The sequence below is a fragment of the Rhipicephalus microplus genome, chromosome 7 (genome assembly GCF_043290135.1).
Source record: "Rhipicephalus microplus isolate Deutch F79 chromosome 7, USDA_Rmic, whole genome shotgun sequence".
Taxonomy (NCBI): Eukaryota; Metazoa; Arthropoda; class Arachnida; order Ixodida; family Ixodidae; genus Rhipicephalus; species Rhipicephalus microplus.
This window is the reverse complement of record NC_134706.1, coordinates 18,506,588-18,532,660: the sequence shown is the minus strand read 5'-3', so window position 1 is coordinate 18,532,660 and position 26,073 is coordinate 18,506,588. Positions and strand designations below refer to the sequence as shown.

Genomic DNA, 26,073 nt, shown 5'->3' with positions numbered 1-26,073 from the left:
TTCAAATATTATTATTATTATTATTATTATTATTATTATTATTATTATTATTATTATTATTATTCAAATGTGGGATAGTATGCCTAACGTTGTTTGTCATACAAGTTCACCATTGCCTGGAATTTCCTACTTGTGCACAGGCTGGTGGTCGTCATCGTGAAGAACAGCGCGGGTGTAATAGAGAAGAAGAAATGCCACAGGACCGAGCGCTGAGCTAACAACGTGAGCGTTTATTTCGCCTGAAAACATATATACGCCCTGCAAAGGGGAAAGGGGGCATATGAGGGAAAGGGGAGCACTGCGCATGCGTCTCAATTAGTAGATGAAAATGTAAAGGCGAATCACGCAGATAATTCATCTCTTTTTCGGTTAGTACTATAGATGGTGCGCTTATACATGATGGCCCAACGGAATGCTTCAGCGCTTCGTAGATTTTCCGGGCGCGGAAATCGGGATATGCGCTTGAAATGCGCGTTTGTTCAAAACTCGGAGTGCATCTACACTCGGCCCAGTGAAGATTGCTTCCAGCTTCGTCCTTGAGATTATTGTTCCGTTATCTTTTTTTCATTATTCTGCGAGTGATCGCTACGAGTGCAACACGGGAGCCACCTAGACCCCTGTAGTTAGCCCTATTATGTCTAATTAAGCAGGCCCAAAGTTAGGGTAAACTTGTTGTCTTCTAGACTAAATTGTAAATAGAACCTGAGGCAAGAAGTTGCCGCAAATACTGCATTACACAAACAACCAAAAAAGAAAAAAAATATTCCCTAAAATAGAAGCGTGCACCAGACCCTCTAACGCCCTCCAAGCTCATCACATACGATCGACACTCTCGAGCTCTTATATAAAACATCGCCAATACGAATAAGACCACGAAAAAAGAAAAAAAAAGTGGCGATTGTGTCACCTGCTAAAACTTCACGCGGTGCTTCAGATTATGACGATGGGGCTTTACGAGCGCTCACTTTGATAACGGGATGGAAGCTCATTTCATCGTGGTCCCATTTCGACAAGCGGCGAACTCATCGAAGCGTGTTCGAAGCTCGCCACTCCAAAAACCTACAAGGAAAGAGTTAAAAACATGCAATTATTACGTACGCAGAAAATATTCAGTTTTTTTTTTATCGTCTTTTCGAAACAGGACGACAGCGCATAAAGCTCGAAAAAAAAGAAAAGTTAATTACCGAGCGCCAAAGTTGCGCTTTGAAAAGTTTCGCAGCGCCACCGTAAAAAAAATGCAACCTATTACACACCGACTCATGGCGCGAACTTTGACATCCATGTTAGACACAAAAACATGCACGAATGTAGAGACGTGAGCCCACAAGCCCGCCAAGCCTATACTCTTCATCACCGAACACATTGGGTGGCGGCCCCAAAAGCAAGAAGGCAACGACGCGCTAACGCCCGCTAAGCAAATTCGATACGCGTCGAAGGGCAAATCCCCTTGTCCCTCGAAATCCCCACCACCGCGTTTCCCGAATAAAAAAAATACCCCAGCGACTTACGCTTCCCTGTGTAATACACACGCGCAATTTCCGAATTGACGAGTTCTTCCGCGCGAACCATGAAGAATGGGGATAGAGAAAAGCGGTAAAAGGGATGCTTCCCAATACGCGTGTACGGATAATGGGAATAGAAAGGGGAACATAAAAAGTCGAAGGATTTGCCGAAGCTCCTGTGAAATAGGGAAAGAAGACGGGAGCTTCTGCCGTGCGCCAACACTGTGAACAAGGCTGGCGTCAAGCATGAAGCTTCGGGAGGACAGCGCGACCTACACGCTAGCCGTCGAACTGCACCAAACTGCGAGGCACAAATCTTTTGTGGGGAATATGAGGATGAAAATTTGAAGCCTATTTGACTCTCTTTTTTCTTTAAATTCGGCACTTTGCTTGGCGTAAAAAGGGGAGTAAGTGAGGAGGCCGGAAAAGGAGATCTTCGTTTCTCAGTTTTGAGCGCCCATGCATGCGTTCATCCCCAAACGTGTTTCAAGAACGTTTCTCCTCCCTTTGTTATTCTTCCTTTCGCTTTCCCCTTTTCTTTTTCATTTCGACTCTGCCTCACCACTTTATTTCTAGGGCTGCATTAATTTTGTTCACTGCAGTGTGGGAGATCCCGGAAAAATCCCACACTCATCGGGTCGCTACGAGGGGCATAGGAAGTCAGGGAAGAAAAGCAAGTAGCTCTCATAACCGATTCTCCATTGAATCATTTTGTTACTTCTTTTGTTTCTCCTAACATTCGGTTCGTGTCTTTCCACCAGGCGTCGCGACACCTTCCGTCTCGTTTCTTCTCTATTTAATGTCGCCACATTTTCCCACTGTCCCCTGCATCTCGCGTCCCTTGAATGAACCGCGCGGTCGACGCCATCTTGGAGTTGTCTGGTGGCAGCCGCCAGTTTTATCAAATGTTGAGACGCGCCTCGTTGGTTCCCTGTGTGTTCCTGCAAGCACACTTTGTAAGAGGAGGGACACAATAGGAAAGTCGTGGGAGAAGGGAACCGATATTGCGACTTTTCGACGGAAGAGTTGTTTTGTGTCATATTCGAACGACTTTGTGGAACGCCAACCCCTGCACCTTAACCCTTATTTTTTTGTACCGGCGGGTTGTGTTGAACCTCACGCGGCTTTGTCGAAACGTCAAGAAAAGAAAGCGTAAACCATTGAACCGCATGTGAAGAGCTCAATATCATTTTCGCCTTTCACGTTGGCTGTGCGTCTTCCATTGGCTTGCACGGAACGCCATGGTCGATGTTTGTGCAATGCAAGTTTGGGAAATCATGTAAACAAAGTAATCCATCGAGGTGTGAATTCCATAAGCATACGTTCGGCGTGTTCAGGGTTCTCGTAGTTGTTTTCTTTTTTTTAATGTTTTTATTTAGGACACCTCGACCTCCTTGAAATCTCTATTTAGTCACACGCCTATAACGCTATTCATAAGAGGCACTGTGTACGATCAATGTGGTTAGTAATAGTGAAACTGCTACTCACACAGTCCAGCTGGTGTGATGGAGTATAGTAAGGCAGTGGTTAGCGATGCCGAAGTATCGGGCTTGTTCGCGGTCCGCTTTGGCGAAGAGTTGCACGCCGAACCAGGCCGCCACTTGCATGAAAGATCGTTAGCCACGAGGAATCAGCGAGTGCGTATTCTTTCCTTAAAGTTACACAACGGACTCGAAGCGCAGCTGAAGTTGTACGACTCGAGCCAGCACGATGCGCCCTCATTTGCATACTCGTGTAAGCCACGCTCGTGATGGAGTCAGAAGGAAGAATGGCGTCAACTTATTTGATTCTCGTGTAGTCGAAGAGATCTCTGCTTGCAAATGAAACTAGCGGGAACGAAGGACGTATTTTACGCGCTACGTCATCAGTTATGTCATATTAACACGCCCAACTCCATACTCTATTTAACTATCTTTCTGCTTTCTCTTTGTCACCCTTCCCAACCCAGACTAGGAAGACGAGGAAGTTTTCGAGGTGAGGCTGAACATTCGCGAGTGATCATGTACGCTTGTCTTCCTTGATCTTGTGCGTCTCTCATAATCATATGGTGGTTTTGGGACGTTAAACCCTACATATCAATCAATCCTTGATCTTGTGATAATCAGGGTTTGTTTCCGGTTCCGGTAGCTCCCTCCGAGCTCGTTAAAGGCTGTGTCCCAATTCTTGGACAGCACGTAGACAGTCTATGCAGACTGCTCAGAAGACAGCACCGATCCCATGCTGTCCGAAGATTTGGACACGTCTAGACGGCTTTTACGCGACGAGGCGCTATATACCTCGCGTTGAGAAGAGAAAGCCAAAATAAACAAACGTAACAGCTGTATTTTCTGGCTGAATCGGTGTTGAAATCTGAAAAAAATTAAATATTACTCACATTGAGCTTCTAGAGAAGCGTCAGCTTGTGTGCAGACGACAATTCCGGCGAGATTCGGTCTATCTGAGCGATTCACTGAGTCGCCATCTTGTTTAGACAGCAAAGTAGCCGGCATCGCGTTTGTCTACAATGCCGTTTTCTAGGAGCTGTCTACTTTGCCGGCTACGTGAGAATCGGAATCAGCAGAGCTTTGCCTGACCACGCATAAAGCGCACCATAAATATTTTTATTAATAATTATTTGTGTTCACACGGAGATCCATAATCACACATAGTTATCACATGGACCAGGAGCTAGCAAAAAAAATCACAAGTAAGCGTTCGTTCATCTTGCGCGGCCGTGGCTTTGCCGACGCTGAACGCTTGCCCTGAAGTGCCGACCGAGTTTGGGGAGGCGCAAGCCTTGTTTCTTTAGATTCATTAATTTTACGCTATGCCCCTACTATTTTTAAGACGACAGTCTTTCTTGGCGACCATTGGAAACATTTTTGTTTGTCTGTCTGTACGTATGTCTGTTTGTAAGCCCTTAACGATACCTCAATCGGCACCAAACGGTACCTCGAACGGCTGACCCCATCCGCAGCGCCCAGCAATTTCGCCCAAGATTCAGCGTTCATACTTCTGCGATTGTCAATTAAAACGCAATTATTGGGCATATTTCAGGCATCGTAACAACACGTCAATATTCTGTATGTGTGTCTTTTTACTGAAAAAGGCATACATAAGTAATTCGAAGGACCGTAGCAATTGTCACGCTGCGCTGACAATTCAACGCCTGCACAAAAAGGCAAGTGTTTCCAACGCTTTGCTAAGACGACGCGGTGGTGGCACCTACCCGTCACCCCGCGTTCTAAACCTTATTTCCTCCGAGACGGGCGCACGCCACGCGCTTCGATTTTCAAGATAACTTTCAGATAGCGCTCATGTCTCCCGTGTGACGTGACTTGGTGCGCTCGTTCGCCTCGCCTGCACGCTCAAGGCCTCCAGAATACCATTTACCCATTTTTTTTGCGAGTAACATAAAATAAACGTATTGTTCACTCTCTCCAGACGCAAGATTATCATTTTTCGACGATATTTGCAGTGTAACATGTAGATTCGGGGTCAATTTTTTTTCCTTCTCTACACATCAAACACTCCAGTTACATTCTGAATAGAGGGCCCGAATGAATGCTAGTCGGCTATTATGATGAAACGCGGCTGCAGCTTCTGGACTCGAGCCATGGCCACGCACCTAGGTACGCACAAGGGACAGGGTATCGTTATTGCGTTCAACTTTTAAAGGCGAAGCTTAAGTATCCCCCAAGTTTTCGTCCACCTCCTCTGCTTTTCTTTCCACTCGCTTGCGCAATAGTATTGCTTGGTTCGCCGCGTGAGATTTATTACTGTCCAGCTAAAATGCTCATTCGCTTAATTTTGAAGCCATCACGAGGAACACGCACACACACGCACACTCTCACGTGCACGTGGACGCACTCAAACACACAAGCACGCGTATTTGCAGCCACAGCATTCTAATGATCCCATGTTAAGAAAGTCATTCCTCCCTCCACGCCTCTTTTCCCCTTGAAAATGACGTTTCAGGTGACTATGGGGGATATAACCAATACCTAGAAGTACCTTACAGGCCGACCCGCGGAGCTGCCATGGCTTACGCGACGTAGTAAGCACGCTCCTGACACAGAACGTTTTGGCACTAAGCCTCGCCGCACCGCTGCATAATGTGAAACTCCTCACTGTCATAAGAGAGAGGGGACGAGAGAAGTTTAATTAGGAGGCGGGACAACGTGGAAGGCTCGTTGTTGAAGTGGTAATGATGGCGGCTCAAAATTAAAGAAGCCTGAAAGATGGTGTTAAACCCACGGGGTTTCGAAAGAACAAAGGAATCTTGAAGCATGTAAGAAACCGAGAACAAAATGGCTGAATAGATGTGAGAATGGACTCTTGTTTACACCAAGAGTTGGGGAAGAAGAAGAGAAGATTAAAGAATCAAATCTAAAGGCAAGAAACTGGAAGAAGGAAGGTTAGGCTGGCGACGTCTCCCGTCATGCGGGCTGCTTTAGGAATGAACGCAGGCGAGCTTTCACTTCAAGCTCAGCTGAAGAAAAAAAGTTCAAGCGGCTAGAGCATTCAACTCTTTCTTTCTTTTTCTCTCCCCCTCCCTTTCCTCGCTCTGCTAAAGTTTCTTCAACATGATCGAGCACCTCACCCACTCACGTTAGAAGCGCATATATGACGCTTTTCGTTTCGCTTAGTTGTGTGCAGTATTGCGAACGCCATAAGCCCGGTCCGGCTGGCTAACTGGCTATTAGTGTTCATTAATTGTGATGTTGCCACAATATTTCAGGATGGTGCGAGCTATGAAATGCACATACCAAATTCACGCACTCCAAACGCTTTGCTAGCTGGGCTTCTCCTTGCAAAGATAGTTATTGTGGCAGAGCACGCTTTACGTCAAAAACGTGACAGCGATCGCATTGCTCTTTTTTATTTATTTATTTATTTATTTATTTATTTATTTATTTATTTATTTATTTATTTATTTATTTATTTATTTATTTATTTGTGGTTCTATTCAGAGCAACACTTACACGCACGGTGCACTGATCCACATAATGTACCCAGCAGCACACGAATAAACTTGACCAATTTTCAGCATACCTGACGCCTTGGCCAACATGATTCCTGCGTGCCCGTACAACACACGTACAGATATATCACCTTCGCCCAATACCAGTGACGCCCGTCAACCAAACGAACACCTTCTCGAAACGTGTGAGGCCGAGCTCGGACCGAAGGACCTGGGCCAACACCGAGGTCCCTTTGCCAGGGTCAAGTAGGCAACGAAGGCCAGATGACTTCTGGAATGAGACCTCCCACCTAGGGTCTGCTGGTCGGAAGTGCTCACAGCCTAAACTAAGAGCGCTGCCAAGTGGTTGAGACTCTAGTGCATTTATTGTGAGACTGCCTTGTGTACGTGTCCCAACGAAACACGCTGGTTTCATTGTTCACCGGCATTGGTGTTAACACACTAGTGAATCTAACCTATTATCCAAAATGTCCGACCACACGGCATCAACGGCTGCAACAAGGGAATTTATCGATTTTCCTCAAGTTTACTGGATTTGATAATATACTTCAAGAAGACCACCGTCTTACCTGGTCATTGTAGATACGCATCACCTCTTCTTGTACCCATCATCATCTTTATCACTCCTTTCCTCGCTTTCCTTTTTCCCCCTGTGCTGAGTAGCAGGCGAGAGCACAGAAACTGAGGCTGACCTCTCGGTCTTCCTATAAATTATCTCTCTCTCTCTCCCTTTTCGTCATTCTTGCATAAATTAAATGTTGCTCCATTTTCGCAGCATTGCAACCAACAGGGGCTAGTTACTACTGTGGCAGTGAAAGCAAGGATGTGTGCAGAATCACGCCATTTCAGAATGTACCCCTTTCATTTTCCATATGCGCTCTATTTAGCAATGTCGGTAGTGTGGAGTATATTAGTTTCGGTGCATATTGCTCTTTGACCCCTTCTTCGTTCCCTCAGATTCCCGACGTCGTCGTCCTCAAAAAAAAAACGGGAGAAGCAGCCACAGCTCTCTCTCTCTCACTCTCCTCTTAATTAATTCCACAGAGCAGTGCACCAGACTGTCTTCGGGTCACTGAGTTTCGCAATAGCTCCAGCCACTACGAATCAGGCAGTAAAAAAAGTATGTCTAGTGAGTCAAGGAAAAACGACAGAAAAGATGAAAGACGATGACCAACCCATGCTTCAAAAGAGGTAGGGAGAGAGCAAAAGAGATTAGTGTCACGAAGTTTCTTTTGTTTACATTACTGGTATTTGACTCGCATGTACAAAAAAAAGTTCAGCAGTCATCGGCTTATTCGAAAAATTGCGAAAAGCGAAGCTCTGCACCTGCGTGCATGACGTCCTTTCTTTCTTTCTTTCTTTCCTTCTTTCTTTCTTTCTTTCTCTCTTTCTTTCTTTCTTTCTTTCTTTCTTTCTTGCTTGCTTGCTTGCTTGCTTGCTTGCTTTTTTTCTTTCTGTCCTGGCGTCATGCACTACGAAGGCACTGTTGAATTCCATGTGGGCCACGAGCCTTAACAAAAACTGGGAATCCTTAAGCTTCGCTTTCAAGAGTTGAACGCGATAGCAATACCCTCTCCCTAGTGCGTACTTCCAGCACCCTGTGCATACTGTTTATTGATTTATGTTACTCCACAAGTTTACATTGTGTTAAAGGCAAAAAAAGGGTGTTCCACACCTGCTTCAATAGCAACAGGCGGCACTGACAGACGCTTTCACGTCTCGATGCACATATATACCCTAACAATTGAAGGAATATATTACAGCCACGATAGTGCAGTGGTAGGGCATCGGACACGTTACTCGAAGGTCGCAGGTTCGGATCCTGCCGGTGGCGCATCATCTTTGTGTACACTTTCATTTCTTCCCATTCACATTCTAATTGCTTCTAAGAACGTTCACTGTGCTACTCTTGACATCTTTGTCTGCTGTTCGCATTGATACTGTGCCTAACAGAAAAAAACATGACCTTAAATTTATTCTTTTTTTCCTTCATTGATAGTGTAGCATAGTCCCGTGTAGTATAGTGGTGCTAAATAGAAGTGAGGGTTCAAATGCGGTTTGAGCACAGCATCGTCACGTATAGTACAGATAGCATGAAAGTGGGAAAAAGAAGTGGGAAGGTGAGTAGGAGAGATGTAAGTATGAGGAGAACATGCAAGCGGGAAAATCATGTCATCGTCATTGATGGTAACGTACAGCAAGAAAGTGGAAAGGGAAGCTAGGAAGAGAAGTGTAGTGATTGTGAGCAGGCAAGAAATAAAAAGGGAAGGCTCAATCACACTATAGCTGTGCGTCTATATACAGCATAACTAGCGGTACAATGAACTGAGGGTGAGTAAGGGAGAAACCAAGAGAGAAGAGGATAGAGTTTAACCTAATCATGTGTATATCGATATATATCAAGAAGGTGGGAAATGGGAGCAGGGTGGTAAGGGCAGAGAAGAGGAGAAGATTAGGGCATATGACAGGCGCATGTAATGTAGACGTGGAGTGTACGGTAAAAGATGATACGGGTCTGGGTGGTACGGGTTTCCCCGCATTCTTTCACTTTCTTTTTCCAACTTGGCACTGAACTCAGCCACGGACGCCGACCACGGATGGATGGATGGATGGATGGATGGATGTGGCTGTACCCTTTAGATCGGGTGGCGGCTAACGCCACCTAGCCATAATACTTATTGAACTAAAAATTATTTTTATCTTTTTTTTTCTTTTAAATATAGAAGTTGAGGATTCGTACTTCGCAGTGTAGGGTTTAATTTTCACTCGTGCCTTGACTTTAGCCACCAATCAGATAACTTCCTTCTAGTTAAGTCTACCCGCTTAAAGTCTATTTTGCCCTCGCTGTCCCTAAATCCCAGTGCTTTGAAAAACTCTGCGCCATCATCCTGAACTATAGGGTGAAGCCCTTTACAGAACATTATCAAGTGTTCGGCAGTTTCTTCTTCCTCTCCACACGCACTGCATACTGTGTCGACCCCTTCGTATTTGGCCCGATATGTCTTGGTTCGCAGTACTCCCGTCCTGGCCTAAAACAGTAGAGAACTACCCCGAGTATTATCATAGATCCTTTCCTTGGCAATTTCCTGCTTAAAAGTTTGATAGATCTCTAGTGCGGACTTCTTAATCATGCCCATTCTCCACATGTCAGTCTCCGTTTCCTTCACTTTTTTCTTAACCGATAGTTCTTTTTGGTTTGGCCACCTGCTGTTTTCTAAGTATTTACCAGTCAACTTCCTGGTTCGCTTCCTCCATTTTGTATCGACATTATTCATGTACAAGTAGCTGAAAACCTTCCTAGCCCAACGCTGTTCCCCCATTTCTCCCAATCGCTTCTCAAATTTTATTTTGCTGCTAGCTTCCCTGCCCTCAAATGATGTCCATCCCATATCACCTTGTACTCCCTGATTTTGTGTATTCCCGTGAGCTCCTAAAGCAAGCCTACCTATTCCACGTTGCTTAATTTCTAATCTTGCTTGAACTTCTGATCTCATGCACAGGACCGCATTGCTGAACGTCAGCCCAGGAACCATGACCCCTTTCCATATTCCTCTCACAACATCATACCTATTGTAATTCCACAGTGCCCTATTTTTCATGACTGCTGCATTCCTGTTACCTTTAGTCGTCACGCATATTTCGTGTTCCCTCAGATACTCGGTCCCATTGCTTATCCATACGCCCAGATATTTGTATTTATCTGTTATCTCTAGCGTCACCTCCTGTATTCTAAGCTCACTACCTTCGTTGTCATTGAAAATCATGACTGCTGATTTTTCCCTACTGAATCTAAAATCTAACCTATCTCCCTCATTACCGCAGATGTCCATCAATCTCTGCAAATCTTCCTTGTTGCTGGCCATTAGCACTATATCATCTGCGTACATTAATGCTGGTAGTGCCTGATCAATAGGTTTTCCTTGTTTGACTAAAGAGAGGTTGAAGCCCAGTCCACTTCCCTCTAATTTTGCCTCTAATCCTTGTAGGTACATCATGAATAATAAGGATGACAGGGGGCACCCCTGCCTAAGCCCCCGTTTTACCTCTGCAGGCTTCGATACCTGTTTTTCCCACTTTATAACTACCTTGTTACCTTCATAGACACCCTTTAAAAGATTAGTGACTACATGTTCCACGCCTAGTGTGTCCAGTATTCCCCACAATTCCTCTTGAACCACGCTATCGTACGCTCCCTTGGTATCCAAAAATGCTAGCCACAGGGGCCTGTGTTCTTTTTGTGCTATTTCGATGCACTGCGTCAGTGAGAACAGATTGTCTTCCAACCTCCTGTGTTTCCGAAACCCGTTCTGCAGTTCCCCCAGCACCCCCTCATCCTCTATCCACGCCTGCAGTCTTTCCTTTATAATCTGCATCGCCAGCCTGTAGACCACTGATGTCACTGTTATAGGACGGTAGTTGTTTATGTCAGCTTTGTCCCCCTTTCCTTTATAGATCATGCTCATCCTGCTAAGTTTCCATCCATCGGGAACTTGACCATCGATTATTATTGTACTCACTGCCTCTCTCAAAGCCTGCTTAGACTTCGGACCTAATGTTTTTATCAGCCTAATTGGAATGCCATCTGGGCCTGTTGATGTACTACTAGGAACCCTTTTCTCAGCCCTTTCCCACTCTTGTTGTGAAAATGGAGCCATTGCACCACTTGATTCGTCTTTGTCTATTGTGGTGCATAAAGTACTTCTTTGTTGAAATTTTTCGGTCACTCTTGTTCTTATATATTCAATAGCTTCGTCCCCTTCTAGCCTAGCATCTTGGGCTGTAGTTATAAAGTTCTGTTCTAGGCTCGTCTCATTCCTTAGGGAGTTTAGATGGTTCCAAAATTTCGCAGCTGCCTTTCTATCTTTGTTATGTACTTCTGCCAGCCACTGAGCTCCCTTCCTTCTAATCTTTTCATTGATCAGAAGGGATGCATCCCTTCTACAGCTTAGAAAGTTTGCCCATTTTCTTTCCACATCATCTGTCGGTTCACCCCGCTGCTTAGCATGTCTGTGTTCCCTAGAGGCTTCCTGACGTTTTGCTATGGCTCTCTTAACTTCCTCATCCCACCAACTTTTGGGTTTATGTCTTCTTTTCCGGGGTGACTTGTCACGCGTCTTAGCAAGCTCTATCTCAAAGAGTCTAATTAGATTCGTGTATGTCCACACTGTCTTATTATCCTCCGTGATTACTTTCTCAATTTGTTTAGTGGCTATTTCAATTTGCCTTTCTGGATAAAAATTTTCCTGTAGTTGCTCATCTTGTCTCCTTCCCACTTTCACTGCTCTTCCAAAACTTAGCTTGATACGTTTGTGATCGCTACCCAGACTTCTGGAGCCACCTTCATCTATGTGCATTTCCCTGAGCTTATCATACATCCTATGTGACATCAGTGCATAATCTATTGTCGACTGAAGCCTTCCTACCTCCCATGTTATTTGCCCTTCACACTTCTCGGTACTGTTGCAAATGATCAAATCAAGCCTTTCACACATATCCATGATCATTTTGCCTGTCGGGTCGGTATACCCATCTATATCTTCTATGTGCGCATTCATGTCTCCTTGTATAATTATCTCGCACTCTCTTCCTAACTCCTGAATGTCCTTTGATATACACTCTACCATTGCCTGGTTTTCCTCCCTGGCCTTTGCTCCCGTCCACAAGTACACGAAACCAAGGAGTTTCATTTGACCTGCCACTTTCCTTTTTAGCCATAAATGTTCCTTGCACTCCTGCTTGACCCTTTGCCAGTCTGTACTTTTATGAATGAATGCCCCAATACTACCCCCTTTCTGCTGCCTTCTGTTCTATTACAATACTCCCACGCGTAGTCCGGATTGTTCGGAGGTTGTTCCATGTCCCTGAGATGTGTTTCTACAAAACCGTATACCATCGGCCTCTCTTCCCTTAGCTGTTCTTCTATCTCTTCCCACTTCAGCCTGTTCCTACCACCCTGCATGTTAATATACCCTATGTCTGAATTGGCTCGGCGCTCGTGGCTACGTCTATTTATGCCCCGGACTCTACGTATCTTAGATATTGGTGCCACTTTGAAATCGTATCTGTCCATACCACCTGTCGAAGAGTTTCCCTGGTTGTTTTCCTTGTTACTAGCTATCCTGCACCCCGAAGGGCTCGCTTGCCCCCCAAAAAAGCTACTGCGCGTCCTGCAAGTCGCCAACCCACCTCATGACCTAGCCGCCCATCGAAGTGAATTCTGTCTCGTTGAAACCCCCCCCCCCCCACCTATGCACCTCTCTGTTTATTTCCACCACCTCAAAGCCTTTCTCTCGACTGATCCGCCATAGCTCTTGATTTGCGTTGACCACCGCTCTTTGCAGGTTGCTATCACGCACCGGTACCTCCGGTATCGTGCATATCACTACCTGCACCTTAGGAGAAGTGGCGCGCATGTCATCGACGCCTTTCGCCAGTGTGGCTGCTAGTCCTGCTGCATCTTCATTTAGGACATCGTTTAAACCGCCTGAAATTATCACGAGGTTGCGTCTATCAGCTGTCGTTTTGAGCTTTGCGCTCGCTTGCTTCATGACTGCTTCCAGCTTGCGTCCTGGGAACGCCCCTACTGCAACCCTCTTGTCACCTCTTACCCTCTCTTTGATGGCTTATGTGCATCGATTTAAATTTGAGTCCCCGGCGATTATCACATGCTGTGACTTTTCCGCTGGAGCGTTCTGCAACTGGGGGCTACTTGAACCTGTGACGCCGGCTCTTTTGTTCCCTTCCTGCCCCACCACTACCTCGCTGAAGCCGGGCCTTGCGACAGTTGAACCGGCTAAACCTGTTTTTTCCAAGCTTGCTTGCTTTTCCTTCTCCACCGTTCTGGTTGCCGGTTCCCTACTGTTCTCTCGGTAGGTCGCTTCTTTGTTCAGCTTCGCTAGCACTTCCTCGGCGGACTTCAGTCTTTCTCCCACTGCCCTCGTTTTTTCTTGCTCTGTCGCCAATGCAGTCTCGAGTTTGGCGATTCTCATCAGCAGTTCACTCTGGGCAACCATCATTTTCTCCATTTTTTCCTCGACCTCACATTGCCTACACTTCGCGTCAGCCTCTTCTCCATCCGCTTCTACGCTTGGGTCCACTTTCAAACCCACTCCACATTCTGAACACTTTACCGTCTTTTTAACCATGCCTTTCTGACACCAATTGTCCCTATACTCGATAATTACTAAACTCGAGCCCTGCACTACGAAAAAAAAAAGAAAGTCCAAGCTCTACTACAAAAATTTGCGTGTTCAATGTACGCGCACCTCCCCAACGGGGTGGCAAAAGAAAAAAAAACAACAACAAAAAATTCAAACACACACACCCGCACTAACTAATAAATACCTGGTGACTGGCCCCCGAAAAAGCCGTACCATAAAATAAGTGCTACGAAGATTTCAACCGCTGCCTTATAGTTATAGAGACAAGCTCAAAACATGCAACAACACTTATCTGCGCAGTCGATCCGGAGCGCTCAAAAAACCATGCTGCCCGTTAGGAGCGCCACCACGCGGTTGCCCGTTAACACGAGCGTCGCCCAACGGCTCGCGAATCGCGGCTCACAGATCCCACAGTTTTCACGTTTGTTTTCAACTGGGTGATTTTTTTTTAATTTTGTGTAGTAGAAATGCCCCCCACTATTTTTATTGAAGAGACTGGGCGTTTATAAAAGTTGAATTGTGATATGATGCGAGTACGCAGTCTGCAAATGTTTCGCGCGAGAAACCGTTTAAAACGTCACTATCCCATCACGAAGGGTATCTTTCACCACAGCCGTCACAAACGGTGGTTACGTGTCGATGGTGATAGCAAATTACTTGCCAACTTTCGTGTTCGCTAATTTTAGTTATTCTATTATCTTTGGTAAATACTAAAGCTGTACTAGCATGACATAGCTATAATTTTGTTCGAAGGAAAGACTTGAGTCCACCGGTTGGCAAAGCGAACAAACAAAAACGCGAATAGCTTTCCGCTGATCGAAATCCTCATTCCCGCAAGGAATACTCGGTACTTTAGAGGAAGATTTCCCTAGCCGGTTCGACAGTTTAAGAGGTAGCTTCATTTCCCAAGTCGCGTCCAATAGTTCAGGCGCTCCCAGCTGACCGAAGAAATTAAATTGAACGGCACGAACGAGCAAATGTTCGAAGAAGAAACGATGGTCTGTGAGTGAGCAAGCCCCCCCCCCCCCCTTTTTTTTCTTGGTCCCAACAAGAAGAAGCAAGCTTTAGCACTGCCTTTGCTGTCATTCGCTTCTGCTTCGTAATTCTCCATGAACAACTTTAGCTGATATGCCTACGGCTGTCACTTGCGGTACTGTTGGTTTTGCGCCTGAAACAAAATGGAAAGGACGCTAAATTTGGTATGCCGGCAATGTGCGCAGAGTTTGCCCTTTGGAGGACTTTGTGTGCACTAATATTTTTTTGTTATTAATATAGAAAATATAGGGTTTAGTACCTACGAAAGTTTACTACCTAGAGTTTAGAACAGGCTTGGCTTAGCGGACAGGTATCTACGTGAAACGCTTAGTGAGCGAGAAATTTCTCGTTGGTTGATTAATTTCCTGTGACACACATTACTATTGCCGTTCGCTTCTTTCGTCTCCTTTCATTATCTTTATCTTTTTTTTATTTCTGCGTCAGTTTATCACCCTGAGATCTGACGGGCCGCGCTTATTAATTAACATCCTTTTTCTTTCGTAGAATAACGCGCCATTAAACGTGAAAAGTCAAACTTTCTTCAAACGAGAAGTCGAATCATAACTGTGCGAAAATGCAGCAATTTTCAACTCAGTGCGAGTTGAAATTCAACTCAGTGCGAGTTAATTATACATTGCTGAATTTTGTTGTGAAAAGCAATGTACAGATAACGCTTCGATTATCGGAAGCTCCTACGGCATTTAAATTGGAGTAAAGGTCAGAAAATGTAAAAACGTGACATTAAAGTGAAAAACTTACTGCTACATTACACGAAAAAGTTTTTTTCACTAAATGCGTTAAAAATAAATACATGGTCTAGGGTATACTTAGATTCTAATAAATTTGTATAACAGCTTTTGTATCCTTCCTTACAACACTAAACTCAAATTCTGGCACTTGAAATGTCTAGAAGTTATTCCTCAAGCTCTGACGTCGAAGTTACGTAACAGTGGCTTCTTCTGCCAACAAAGATGGCAGACCTCTTGACGCTTGCAGGGTACCAAACCGGATGTGCGTCTGGTTAACCTCCCTGCCTTTTCTTGCATCTTTATCTCTCTCTCTCTCTCTCTTGACGCTTCGTCGTGTATATTATATCACTGCGGCCGAGTACAGTTTCCAAGCGAGAACTGATGACCCGATAATTTCCTTTGATATCGCCGTTAAATTTCTACAGAAACGTCGGAAGCTTTAGATTTCAGGCAGTTAACCACCCTGTTTTCCCGTGTTTTTTTCTCTTCGTCTTCCTAATTGACGATACTTACACACATGACAACGAAAATTGTCCTTGCAAGAAATTTAAACCTTGAGCCCTCGAAAAAAGAACGCCACGCATTCGCAATAAAAATCTAGTGAAAAGTAAGTTCACTTCGTCCAATGCGCAGCATGAATACCATCTAAGCTAACTTGATGGCAGGCTTTAAAACGAATAACGTACAAAACACACATAAATGACCATAAGTGATGAAAAGGAAATTCAAACATTATGCACTGCGCGTTTACCGGGTCTAAGGAGCCTAAATCAAGCCAGGGGGTGACGGGTTCTTTGCCCCTACAGAAGCGGTAAACTAGGGAGAGCTTCTAGGGAAAAAGCGGGAAGATGAAAGGGGAGAGGAGGGAGATGGGGAGGAGGTGAAGTTGAGTGGGCGTTTGCGATTCAAGGCACGACACACCCGAGAACGGGCTTGCGACAAACACTGAGCAAACGGCATAAACTATGCAAAGAGGTAGATGGAAAAGAAAGGAAAAACGTGAAAAAAACAATGCGTCTGGCAGGGCAGTGTGTGGAGTATGGGGTCGCTAAAAGTATATCCCTAAAACAATAGAAATGGCCTGAAAGAAGATGCGGGGAGAAGGGCATTTAAAGGAGGCTGTTTCAAAGCTGCAGGTTGAACCTTGGTTTGGGGAATCTTGAACGTGACATCGAGGATAAGATGGCGTTTTGTTCATTTGCTTATGGATGTTGTTGCTTTTGTGGGTGACGTTAGCGCTCTATTTGCTCCTTTGTCGGGGGAGATATTTGGAAGGAAGCAGGGAGACGGTTGTCTTTCTTGTCTGCACTCACGAGCTAGGCGGCGTGCGATACCATTACATAGGGGAATGGGTGTAAAACTGAGAGAGCATCAGGGAATGGGCGTAAAACTGAGGGGGCGCTTGGAACGACAAAGATGGGACGCTGGCGTAAAAAAAAAAAGATTGCAACGCTGCTTTTTTTATATACCTCAGCTCGTGGTATAGTGAAAATCGAAGCTTTAACGCTGAAGTGTACAGGGTTAAAAAGTTAAAAAGTGACCGAAGACAAGGAGAAGATAATGAAATGTAGGGCGTCTGAAAGAGTTGGACAGGGGTGGCGGAGATCTCATAAATAAGGAAGGGACGCTTCGAATGCGGACAAGCTTGAAGAAGAATATATTCTATGCACAAAACATAACTGCGAAAGTGAACCTTATCGGTTAGTTGAAACGTGGTTTTTCTTTTGTTCCCTTGTCAATTACATATGTTTGTTTGTTTGTTTGTTTGTTTGTTTGTTTGTTTGTTTGTTTGTTTCAAGTGCATACGTATTTTGGTTCCAATGTTTATTTTTCAGTAGGTCTTCATACGTAAGTTGATTCGTTGGTTTTTCCTTCCCGCATTATGCTTGTTCGGGCTTCCTTTTCACTACATTGCACATAGATCACTCCAGTTCTTTTATGGAACGAGAGGACTCTCTTTTACACGACACAAAAGCGTGGACTATCAAATCAATACGACGATAGACAATCCAGTGGTTGCAAGAAATCACTTAAACGTTATACGTTTTCTTGAAAATTGGTGAAGCACACTTCAGATGCACCACAATCAATCACAAAAATAATGAACAAAAGATATTCTCGAATGCTATGCAATGCTATGTGTACACGTAATAATGAAGTGGAATGCTGATTAAGTGAAAAACTAATGGAGGGACAATATCGAAGGTTCAGTGCCTAACAGCGGCGGAAAGTGCTATTTTCGTCCACTTTTCTTTACTTCACAGTTGTATTACAATTCCTACTAATTACAGTCCCAGCACCTTCCTTGCCATTATTTCCAGTAACTTCTCATTATATTAGGCTTAAGAAAGAAAAACGAGCCCTTATCTTAATTCCTCCGTACATATTGAAACACGTATACACATCTTATTCAGCTACACACTACCTTCTGCCATAATCTTCCAATTCCACGCTCAGTGTATGCCATTAGTTACGTGGGCAGCCGCCAGATGCCCTCACCTATGTCCGTGCACCCTCCCCAGGTTGCCTGGTGAGCATGACGCGCTAGTCGAGAGATGGCGTCCATGTATCCCTTGGAAGCGGCAACAGCGGCTGAAAAAGAGAAAAAAGTAAACGTTAGGAAGCTGCCAAAACAAAATGTCGAATACTGAGTTTGGACAAACGCTTTCACTGTGAATCTCTGCATGGCGTGCCTTAATTTTGCGGCCACTAACACGACCACTAACTTCCAAAAAAGAAAGCAGGCGTTCTCATTGTGGCGAACAGTGACGTCACATAATGACGCCCCAGGCCACTGAAATTTGTTACGTCATCTTGACGAAATCGTTACGTCGCGTGGTGACGTCAAATATTTCCTGACACACAGTTTACTAGCACGAGGAACAATTCCCTTGGTAAGTTAATATTATTAGGGCAAGCTATTTTAGAATTATGAATTCGTTACTCAATCAACAAAGAAAAAACAAAACAAAAGTCTAATGTATCAAAACAGGTGACACTGCTCGCACACGGCCTTAAGTGCAGAATGAATGCAACCAGAGCGATTACAAATCAGAGCACCGTTCATGACATGTAGGATGATCACCTACCCGAAAGAAATTCTAATGCACTAAAGTGTTTCATCTTATATTTGTGTTTCGAAACCACGACCGTGAGATCATTTTCAGTGGCATTTCTATATCCGTGACAGTATCGTTAAAAACAACTTACGCAACCCAATGCTGCATTCAACCATTCTTGTGCTGTTAAATACCAATAGCCCTAAACGATCGTTCAGCTTCTGGTTCACTTTATTGGAGCTCAGGCTAACTTTTTTTTTTTACTTCCACAACTTCAGCGTACAAACATCATCTATATACTGCCTCAATGTTCACTTGAACCATCACCTTCGTTCCATATAGGTATCCATATTGTTTGTTGTGCTTTCAGAACGTTCGAGCAAACGCTGAACTTGCGGTTAGCCGGGGGAGACTTCCGGTGTGCTCCTTGAAAAACAATGTCATCAGTTGCTAGCGCCCTGAAAAGCCAGTGCAAAGAATACAAACACTATGTTCCTTTGTAAACAGTCCGTGAGGGTAGTGTCCCCTGAAAAGGCACTCACGGAGCACCTCCGCTTATCCTTGTTATTCCGCCACGGAAAAACGCGATGCCAGCGTAAGACCCGATTACTGTCATACGGCGCGTTTTATGGAAGCGTACGTTTTGTCTACCGTGCGGGTACTTGTTACAACAAGGGATGGTAAAGCAAGCATGGATGATAACGCACGGTGGCATGTCAACAGCTATGTACTTCCTGAAGTATAAATAAGGCTACCACCATAGTCTAAATTGTTATTCGCTTTATCTACACCACCATATTTCTCGGTTCTCGGGCATGGCGCCACAGTTTGATCCCATATAAACATCACCAAGACAGGATTGCTGGTAATTCACAGACGACCCTATGCAGCGAGAGAGGTGTTCTTCTCCGCACCTGTGCGCTGCTTTCTCCGCTAGCTAGCGAAAGCAGGAAAGTTATTGTGCTGCTACGCCACGAGTACGAATAAAAAAAAAATTCGGCAGATCCCACGTACCTGGGAATCGACGTTATGCGAAGCAAGCGGAGTGAAGGCGACCGTGTTGCAATTTTTTTTAATGGGCGACACGTCATAAACTTACGCTAAATATATGTACAAGTGTTGCACGCACAGACATATGTTGAAGAGTTGCAGACGTTTATATAACCAGTTGTTTGCACTTGCGCAACAATGTCAACTAGAACATGCGTATTAGAAACACCAGAAGCTGATATGAAGCGCTGATACACGCGAAGACGCTGGCCCTGGACAATGCGCATAACTCGACTTCAGCGCATGGCACCTAACCACAGTTGACGTTAACCCGACGTGACGGCTGTATCAAGGGAGTACATATGTAACGTTTATAAAATTGGGTAGGCAGCACTGCATCCACTATTGAGGTTTCACGAAGATTAGCGTCTATTTGAAAAGTAGTTCAGAGACCTGTCGTATAGCTCTGTGGTAGAATGTTTGACAGCCACGCAGAATGCTCCGGTTCGATTCCTGTTGGGACGCTGAAACTTATTATTGGCATTCGTCGCGGGGTCAGCGCGTCCTACGGCAGGTTTTTCCTAACATTGACATTTATTCTTTGCATTCAGCCGGTCGACGCTACCGATGTCGAGTATATCTTAACGCTGAAGCGATAAAGTTGTCCATTTGTGCTCTGGCCGTTTTTGGGTAGATAAAAAGTGTCAATCACCCGTGGCACATACCCGCATATCAGCGGCACATACCCGCCCGTGGGTATATGCCACTGTCTGGCGGGAAGTGTCTGACGTCGTACGTGACGGGATTGTTACATCATTATTCTCGTCTCGACTAGCACGTCATATTCGTCAAACCATCTTATCCTTCCATGTTAATTTTGGTTCACACCAAGTTAAGGGGGTGACCACGAGAGTGCCCAAACGTAGGCGGATAGATAGATAGATAGATAGATAGATAGATAGATAGATAGATATATAGATAGATAGATAGATAGATAGATAGATAGATAGATAGATAGATAGATAGATAGATAGATAGATAGATAGAAACGCTCAAAGTCGCCGAAGTTCGCTAAGGAAAGCTAAGGTAGCCAACCGAGTCAAGCTTGGTTAACCTCCCTGCCTTTCCTTTCTATTTATCTCTTTCTCTCTATCTCTTCGCATTTAACACAGGCATCACAGACAGCATACGGCTGTGAGGCATTGTTAATGAGCCAACCATTGAAGGCTATCCTGCCCCTCCAAAGAATTGTCACGGTGATCACAAATACACGGGATAGACGGAATCAAGCACATTAAAATCTTTACAAACAAATGTGCCACCGAATGACTGGAAGCATTTCGCGTGGCATGCTGCCTTTTTTTTTCATCGCCACTGGGTAGACTTTAACGGCGTACTCATGCACGATGCCTGGTAAATAGACGCACTTAGTCTAGGAGGAGGAGTAGCAGAACTGCTGGCCATTACCTCACTCACTGTTTTGACCAAACACCCGTGTGCATAGATTTGAGCCTGCCGTAATAACTGATTTACACCGTAGGTTCAAGCATTGAAATGAAAGGGTGGCGCGTATTGTCAATACTGAGTTTACTGCTGTCGTAGTATTTGGTTTACAAACAGCTCAAATGGCTGGCATTAATAAGGCACACTTTGTTTACTCTTGGCTAACGTTGGTCATTGATATTGTTACGGGGAAGATTTATTCACCGAGAGCTGGTCTTGCTAACGGCTTAAAGAGCGCACAGTCATGCAGGCCAATGGGAGAAGCTCGAGAGTCCAACCCACTACAACCACGTTGTCGTCTTCTTCATTTGGGTGCCAATTCAGCTGTGTCGGGGTGACAGTTTCATACACGTATCATCACCCCGGCCCGTAAGGCACCGTCTCGGTGCCTGTTAAATGAGCGAGTCGGCGTTGTAGGGCTTGAGACGAGAAACGTGGACTACTTCCGTTCTGGGTTCAGCAGCTGATGAGTTTGTGGTAGCGGAAATCTCGTAGGTCACAGGTGTGACCTGACGAATGACTCGGTAGGGCCCGGCGTATCGCGATAGTAGTTTCTCGCAGAGGCCAACACGTCGAGATGGGAGCCACAAGAGAACAAGAGATTCCGCAGAAAAAACGGCATCTCTATGTCGACGGTCGTAAAGGGACTTCTGTGCTGTCTGCGACGACGATAACCGAGCGCGCGCTACCGCGCGTGCCGTGAGGGCCCGGGTGATCGCATCCTGAGCGTACGAAGTGGAGGATGGGTGGTCTGATGAAAGCAGTGTGTCGAAGGGCAGTAAGGGATGACGTCCGAAGAGTAGATAAAAAGGGGAGTAGCCCGCTGTTTCATGACGCGACGAGTTATAGGCGAAGGTTACGAACGGAAGAGCTATGTCCCAATCAGTGTGGTCGGTAGATACGTACATGGAAAGCATGTCCGTCAATGTGCGGTTTAGGCGCTCCGTAAGGCCGTTAGTCTGAGGGTGGTAAGATGTGGTGAAGTTGTGACGGGTAGCACAAGATCGGAGTAGGTCATCAATCACACGAGATAGAAAGTAGCGACCACTGTCTGTGAGCAGGTGAGTCGGAGCGCCATGCTGGAGAAGAATGTCGTACAGCAGGAAGTCGGCAACGTCGGTTGCGCAGCTGGTTGGTAGCGCTCGAGTGATTGCATACCAAGTGGCATAGTCTGTGGCCACTGCAATCCATTTATTTCCAGTTGTAGAAGTAGGAAAGGGACCTATCAAGTCCAACCCTACTCGATAAAATGGCTCGGCTGGAACTTCAATAGGTTGAAGAAGACCGGCAGGGGGAGTCGTAGGCTTCTTTCGGCGCTGGCAGAGGTCACAAGATGTGACGTAACGGCGAACAGAGCGGTACAGACCCTTCCAGAATACTCGTCGTCGAATGCGGTCGTAAGTTCTGGAGACTCCTAGATGTCCAGAAGTTGGAGCGTCGTGGAATTGTCGCAGAACATCCTTTCGCAGGTGATGCGGTACGACGAGTAAAAGTTCCGCGCCGTCGGGGTGTAAGTTGCGGCGGTACAAAATGTTGTCTTGAAGCAGGTATCTGCTAAGAGAAGGGTCAGCATAACGCGATTGAAGGCGGTCAATGATGGTGAGCAACGATGGCTCTCGGCGCTGTTCGTCAGCCACGTTCAAAAAGTCAGTGATGGCTAAAACGCAGGCATCGGATTCCAAATCAGTGGAGCTAGGTGGATCAACGGGGTGCCGGGATAAGCAGTCAGCATCGCTGTGCAGCTTTCCAGATTTGTAAACAACCGAGAACGTGTACTCCTGTAATCGAAGAGCCCATCGGCCGAGTCTTCCTGTAGGGTCCCTAAGCGTCGACAGCCAGCAAAGCGCATGATGGTCCGTGATGACTGCGAACGGACGTCCGTATAAGTACGGACGGAATTTCGCGATAGCCCAAACGAGGGCTAAGCATTCCCGCTCAGTTATAGAATAATTTTGTTCCGCTTGCGACAAAAGGCGGCTAGCGTAGGCTATCACACGGTTGGTGCCATTCTGTATCTGAGCGAGTATAGCACCAATGCCATGGCCGCTTGCATCGGTGCGAAGCTCTGTTCGAGCCGTTGGATCAAAATGAGCCAACACAGGTGGTGAGGTGAGAGCGGTAATTAGCGACGCGAAGGAATGTTCTTGGTCCCTTCCCCAAGAGAAGGCCACATTCTTTTTGAGGAGATCCGTGAGGGGCCTAGCAATATCCGCGAAGTTGAAGACAAAGCGGTGGAAGTATGAGCAGAGCCCAATAAAACTGCGAACTTCTTGTGTGGAACGCGGAACCGGGAATTCTCGGACTGCACGGACTTTGTCAGGGTCGGGTTGAACACCAGTGGCGTCAACAAGGTGGCCGAGTAGTTTAATCTGCCGACGTCCAAATGAACATTTCGACGAATTCAGTTGGAGACCAGCGCAACGAAAAACGTCAAGAATTGCCGAGAGACGAGACAGGTGGCTTTCGAAGGAGGGCGAGAAAACTATTACATCATCCAGATAGCAAAGGCAGGTCGACCATTTGAAACCGCGAAAAAGAGAGTCCATCATACGTTCAAACGTAGCCGGGGCATTGCACAACCCAAAAGGCATGACCTTGAATTGGTAAAGGCCGTCGGGTGTGATGAATGCTGTCTTCTCGCGGTCGCGGTCGTCGACCGAAATTTGCCAGTATCCGGATCGAAGGTCAAGGGTCGAGAAATAGTTGGCGCCGTGGAGGCAGTCGAGCGCATCATCGATTCGGGGTAAAGGATAAACGTCCTTCTTGGTGATCCGATTCAGGTGGCGATAGTCGACGCAAAAGCGCCAGGTGTTGTCCTTCTTTTTAACTAAGACCACAGGGGAGGCCCAAGGACTCGATGAAGGCTCAATGACGTCTTTACTCAACATTTTCTCGACCTCCGTCTGTATAACTTGGCGTTCAGCATGTGACACGCGATAAGGGCGTTTGTGGAGTGGACTGGCGTCGCCGGTGTCGATGCGGTGGGTTACGGCACTTGTGCGGCCCAGGGGACGGTCGTCGACGTCAAAGATATCCAGGTAAGAAAACAGAACACCCCGGAGCGCCGCAATTTGGGAAGGTAAGAGGTCGCTGGATATCATTTTGTCGAGGAACGCCTTATTTTGCGACGTGATTACAGGTTTCGCCATGGTCTTAGTGTCAGGTGTAAAAGAACAAATCGAACATTCATCAAGGGTGGAAAGATCGGCTAAAGTGATGCCTTGGGGAAGAACTTGGGTCGACGTAGAGAAGTTCAGAACTGGAAGTAGCACCGTGTTGTTAGCAACAATCACTATAGTATGTGGTAGTGCGATGTGGTGCGTAAGGGTCAAATCAATGAGGGGAGCTACCAGATACTCTCCATCAGGAACGGACGGGAAGGGCGACAGAGGAACGTACATAGCAGCCTGGGGCGGTAGCCGTAGAGACTCCACGGATCGGAGCCGAGTGCGACTTGAAGGAGTGAAATCGGAGCGCGAAGGCAATTCGAGCCGTAAGATACCGGTAGCACAATCGATGAGGGCGGAGTGGGTGGTTAAGAAGTCAATTCCAAGGATGACGTCGTGTGGGCAAGCATCGAGGACTGCGAAGAGAACGGAAGTGTGGTGGCCAGCAGCAGTAACGCGGGCAGTGCACATACCAAGTACCGATGTTCGACTTCCGTTAGCAACTCGAACAGTAGAGAACATAGCTGGTGTGAGAACTTTTTTCAGGCGAGATCGAAGTGTAGAACTCATAACAGATACTTGGGCACCAGTGTCAATTAGAGCAGTAACGGCGTGGCCATCAACGAACACCCGAAGTAAATTGCGTCTTGAATTTGTAGCCGGTTGAGGGTTTTCGTTCCAAGTCGTCAACGCAGCGCCACCTCCAGGAGCTGCACTCGTCAGTTTCCCGGGGAATGGCCAGAATAAGCCGGTGACGGAGAGCGGCGGCGTTGAGGGGAGCGTGACGGCCGACCCTGAGGTGACGGCGAGCGGCTTGACCAGTTTCTTTGGGCGACGACGTCAGCGTAGGACGGTTCGGAGCGTGGAGATGACCGGCGAGCTGAAGAGTCCTGAATATGGTCATCCGAAAAACCGGGTTGCGAATAGTGTCCACGGTCCTGACGGCGGTCGACATTACGAAAGCTTGGCCGGAAATACCCCCTGTTGCGACAATGGCGGGAGATGTGCCCAACTCGAGAGCAAGAAAAACAGATGGGTCGATCATCGTGCGTACGCCACTCAGATGGATTTCGGTAGCGTGGTGGAAACCGAGGAGTCGAAGCTGCCGCAGCGACAAGTGGGGCAGAGTGGTGGTCAGCGTTGTGGACAGGAGTGCTCATGGGCTGCGGCTGGGGAACCTGGACGCCCAGGTTAGCAAACTCCTGGCGTACGACGGCTTGAATGAGCGAGACTGTTGCCCAGTGGTCTTGCGCAGGGGGCTGATAGGAAGCGGGTGCCATGGCTTCCAGCTCCTGGCGAACAATCCTTGCGATATTGGCAGGAGGCGCAAGTGAACGGGGCGCTGCAGAATCCTCGCAAGACGAAGTCGCAGCAGTGTTTGGTAGTCTCGCGATGTGGTGGGTGATTCGCCTGCTTTTTGCTTGTTCAAATCGTCGGCATTCGCATATGATGGAGTCGACAGTGGTGCAGTTCTTGCACATTAGTATGTTGAAAGCATCATCAGCAATGCCTTTCAACACGTTGCTGATCTTGTCCGCCTCGGACATGTTTTTGTCCGTCTTCCGGCACAGTGCCAGTACGTCTTGGATGTACGTGACGTACGACTCCGTCGATGATTGAACACGCGACGCGAGGTCGTGCCTGGCTGCCATCTGACGAGCAACTGACCGACCAAACAAATCGCGAAGCTTTTGCTTGCATGTGTCCCAGCTGGTTAATTCTTCTTCATGCGTCTCATACCAGGCGCGTGCCGTACCCCTTAGGTAGAACAGAATATTTGCCAGCATAAGCGTTTCGTCCCACCTGTAGTGCTTGCTGACGCGCTCGAATAATGCGAGCCATTCTTCGACGTCCGTGCTGTCCGTCCCGGAAAACGTGCCAGGGTCGAGAAGATGGGGGGGAATCACAGGTGATGGAGCCGGCGCGGATGGCGAGGCCTGAGTGC

At 46.4% G+C, this 26,073-nt stretch overlaps 1 protein-coding gene across 6 annotated transcripts in view; it reads right to left on the bottom strand.

Moving 5' to 3' along the window:
* The window catches only part of IRSp53 (Insulin receptor substrate 53 kDa), a 347,305-nt gene that overhangs the window by 83,969 nt on the left and 237,263 nt on the right, over positions 1–26,073 (bottom strand). For all 6 annotated transcript variants that reach the window (XR_012884819.1, XR_012884820.1, XM_075868792.1 and 3 more), the window contains exon 3: positions 17,909–18,001. Coding sequence is in view for 4 of the 6 variants with exons in the window: in XM_037431494.2 (XP_037287391.2) it covers positions 17,909–18,001 (93 nt within the window). In the remaining 2 variants the exon portion in view is untranslated. The remainder of the gene's footprint in view (positions 1–17,908; positions 18,002–26,073) is intronic.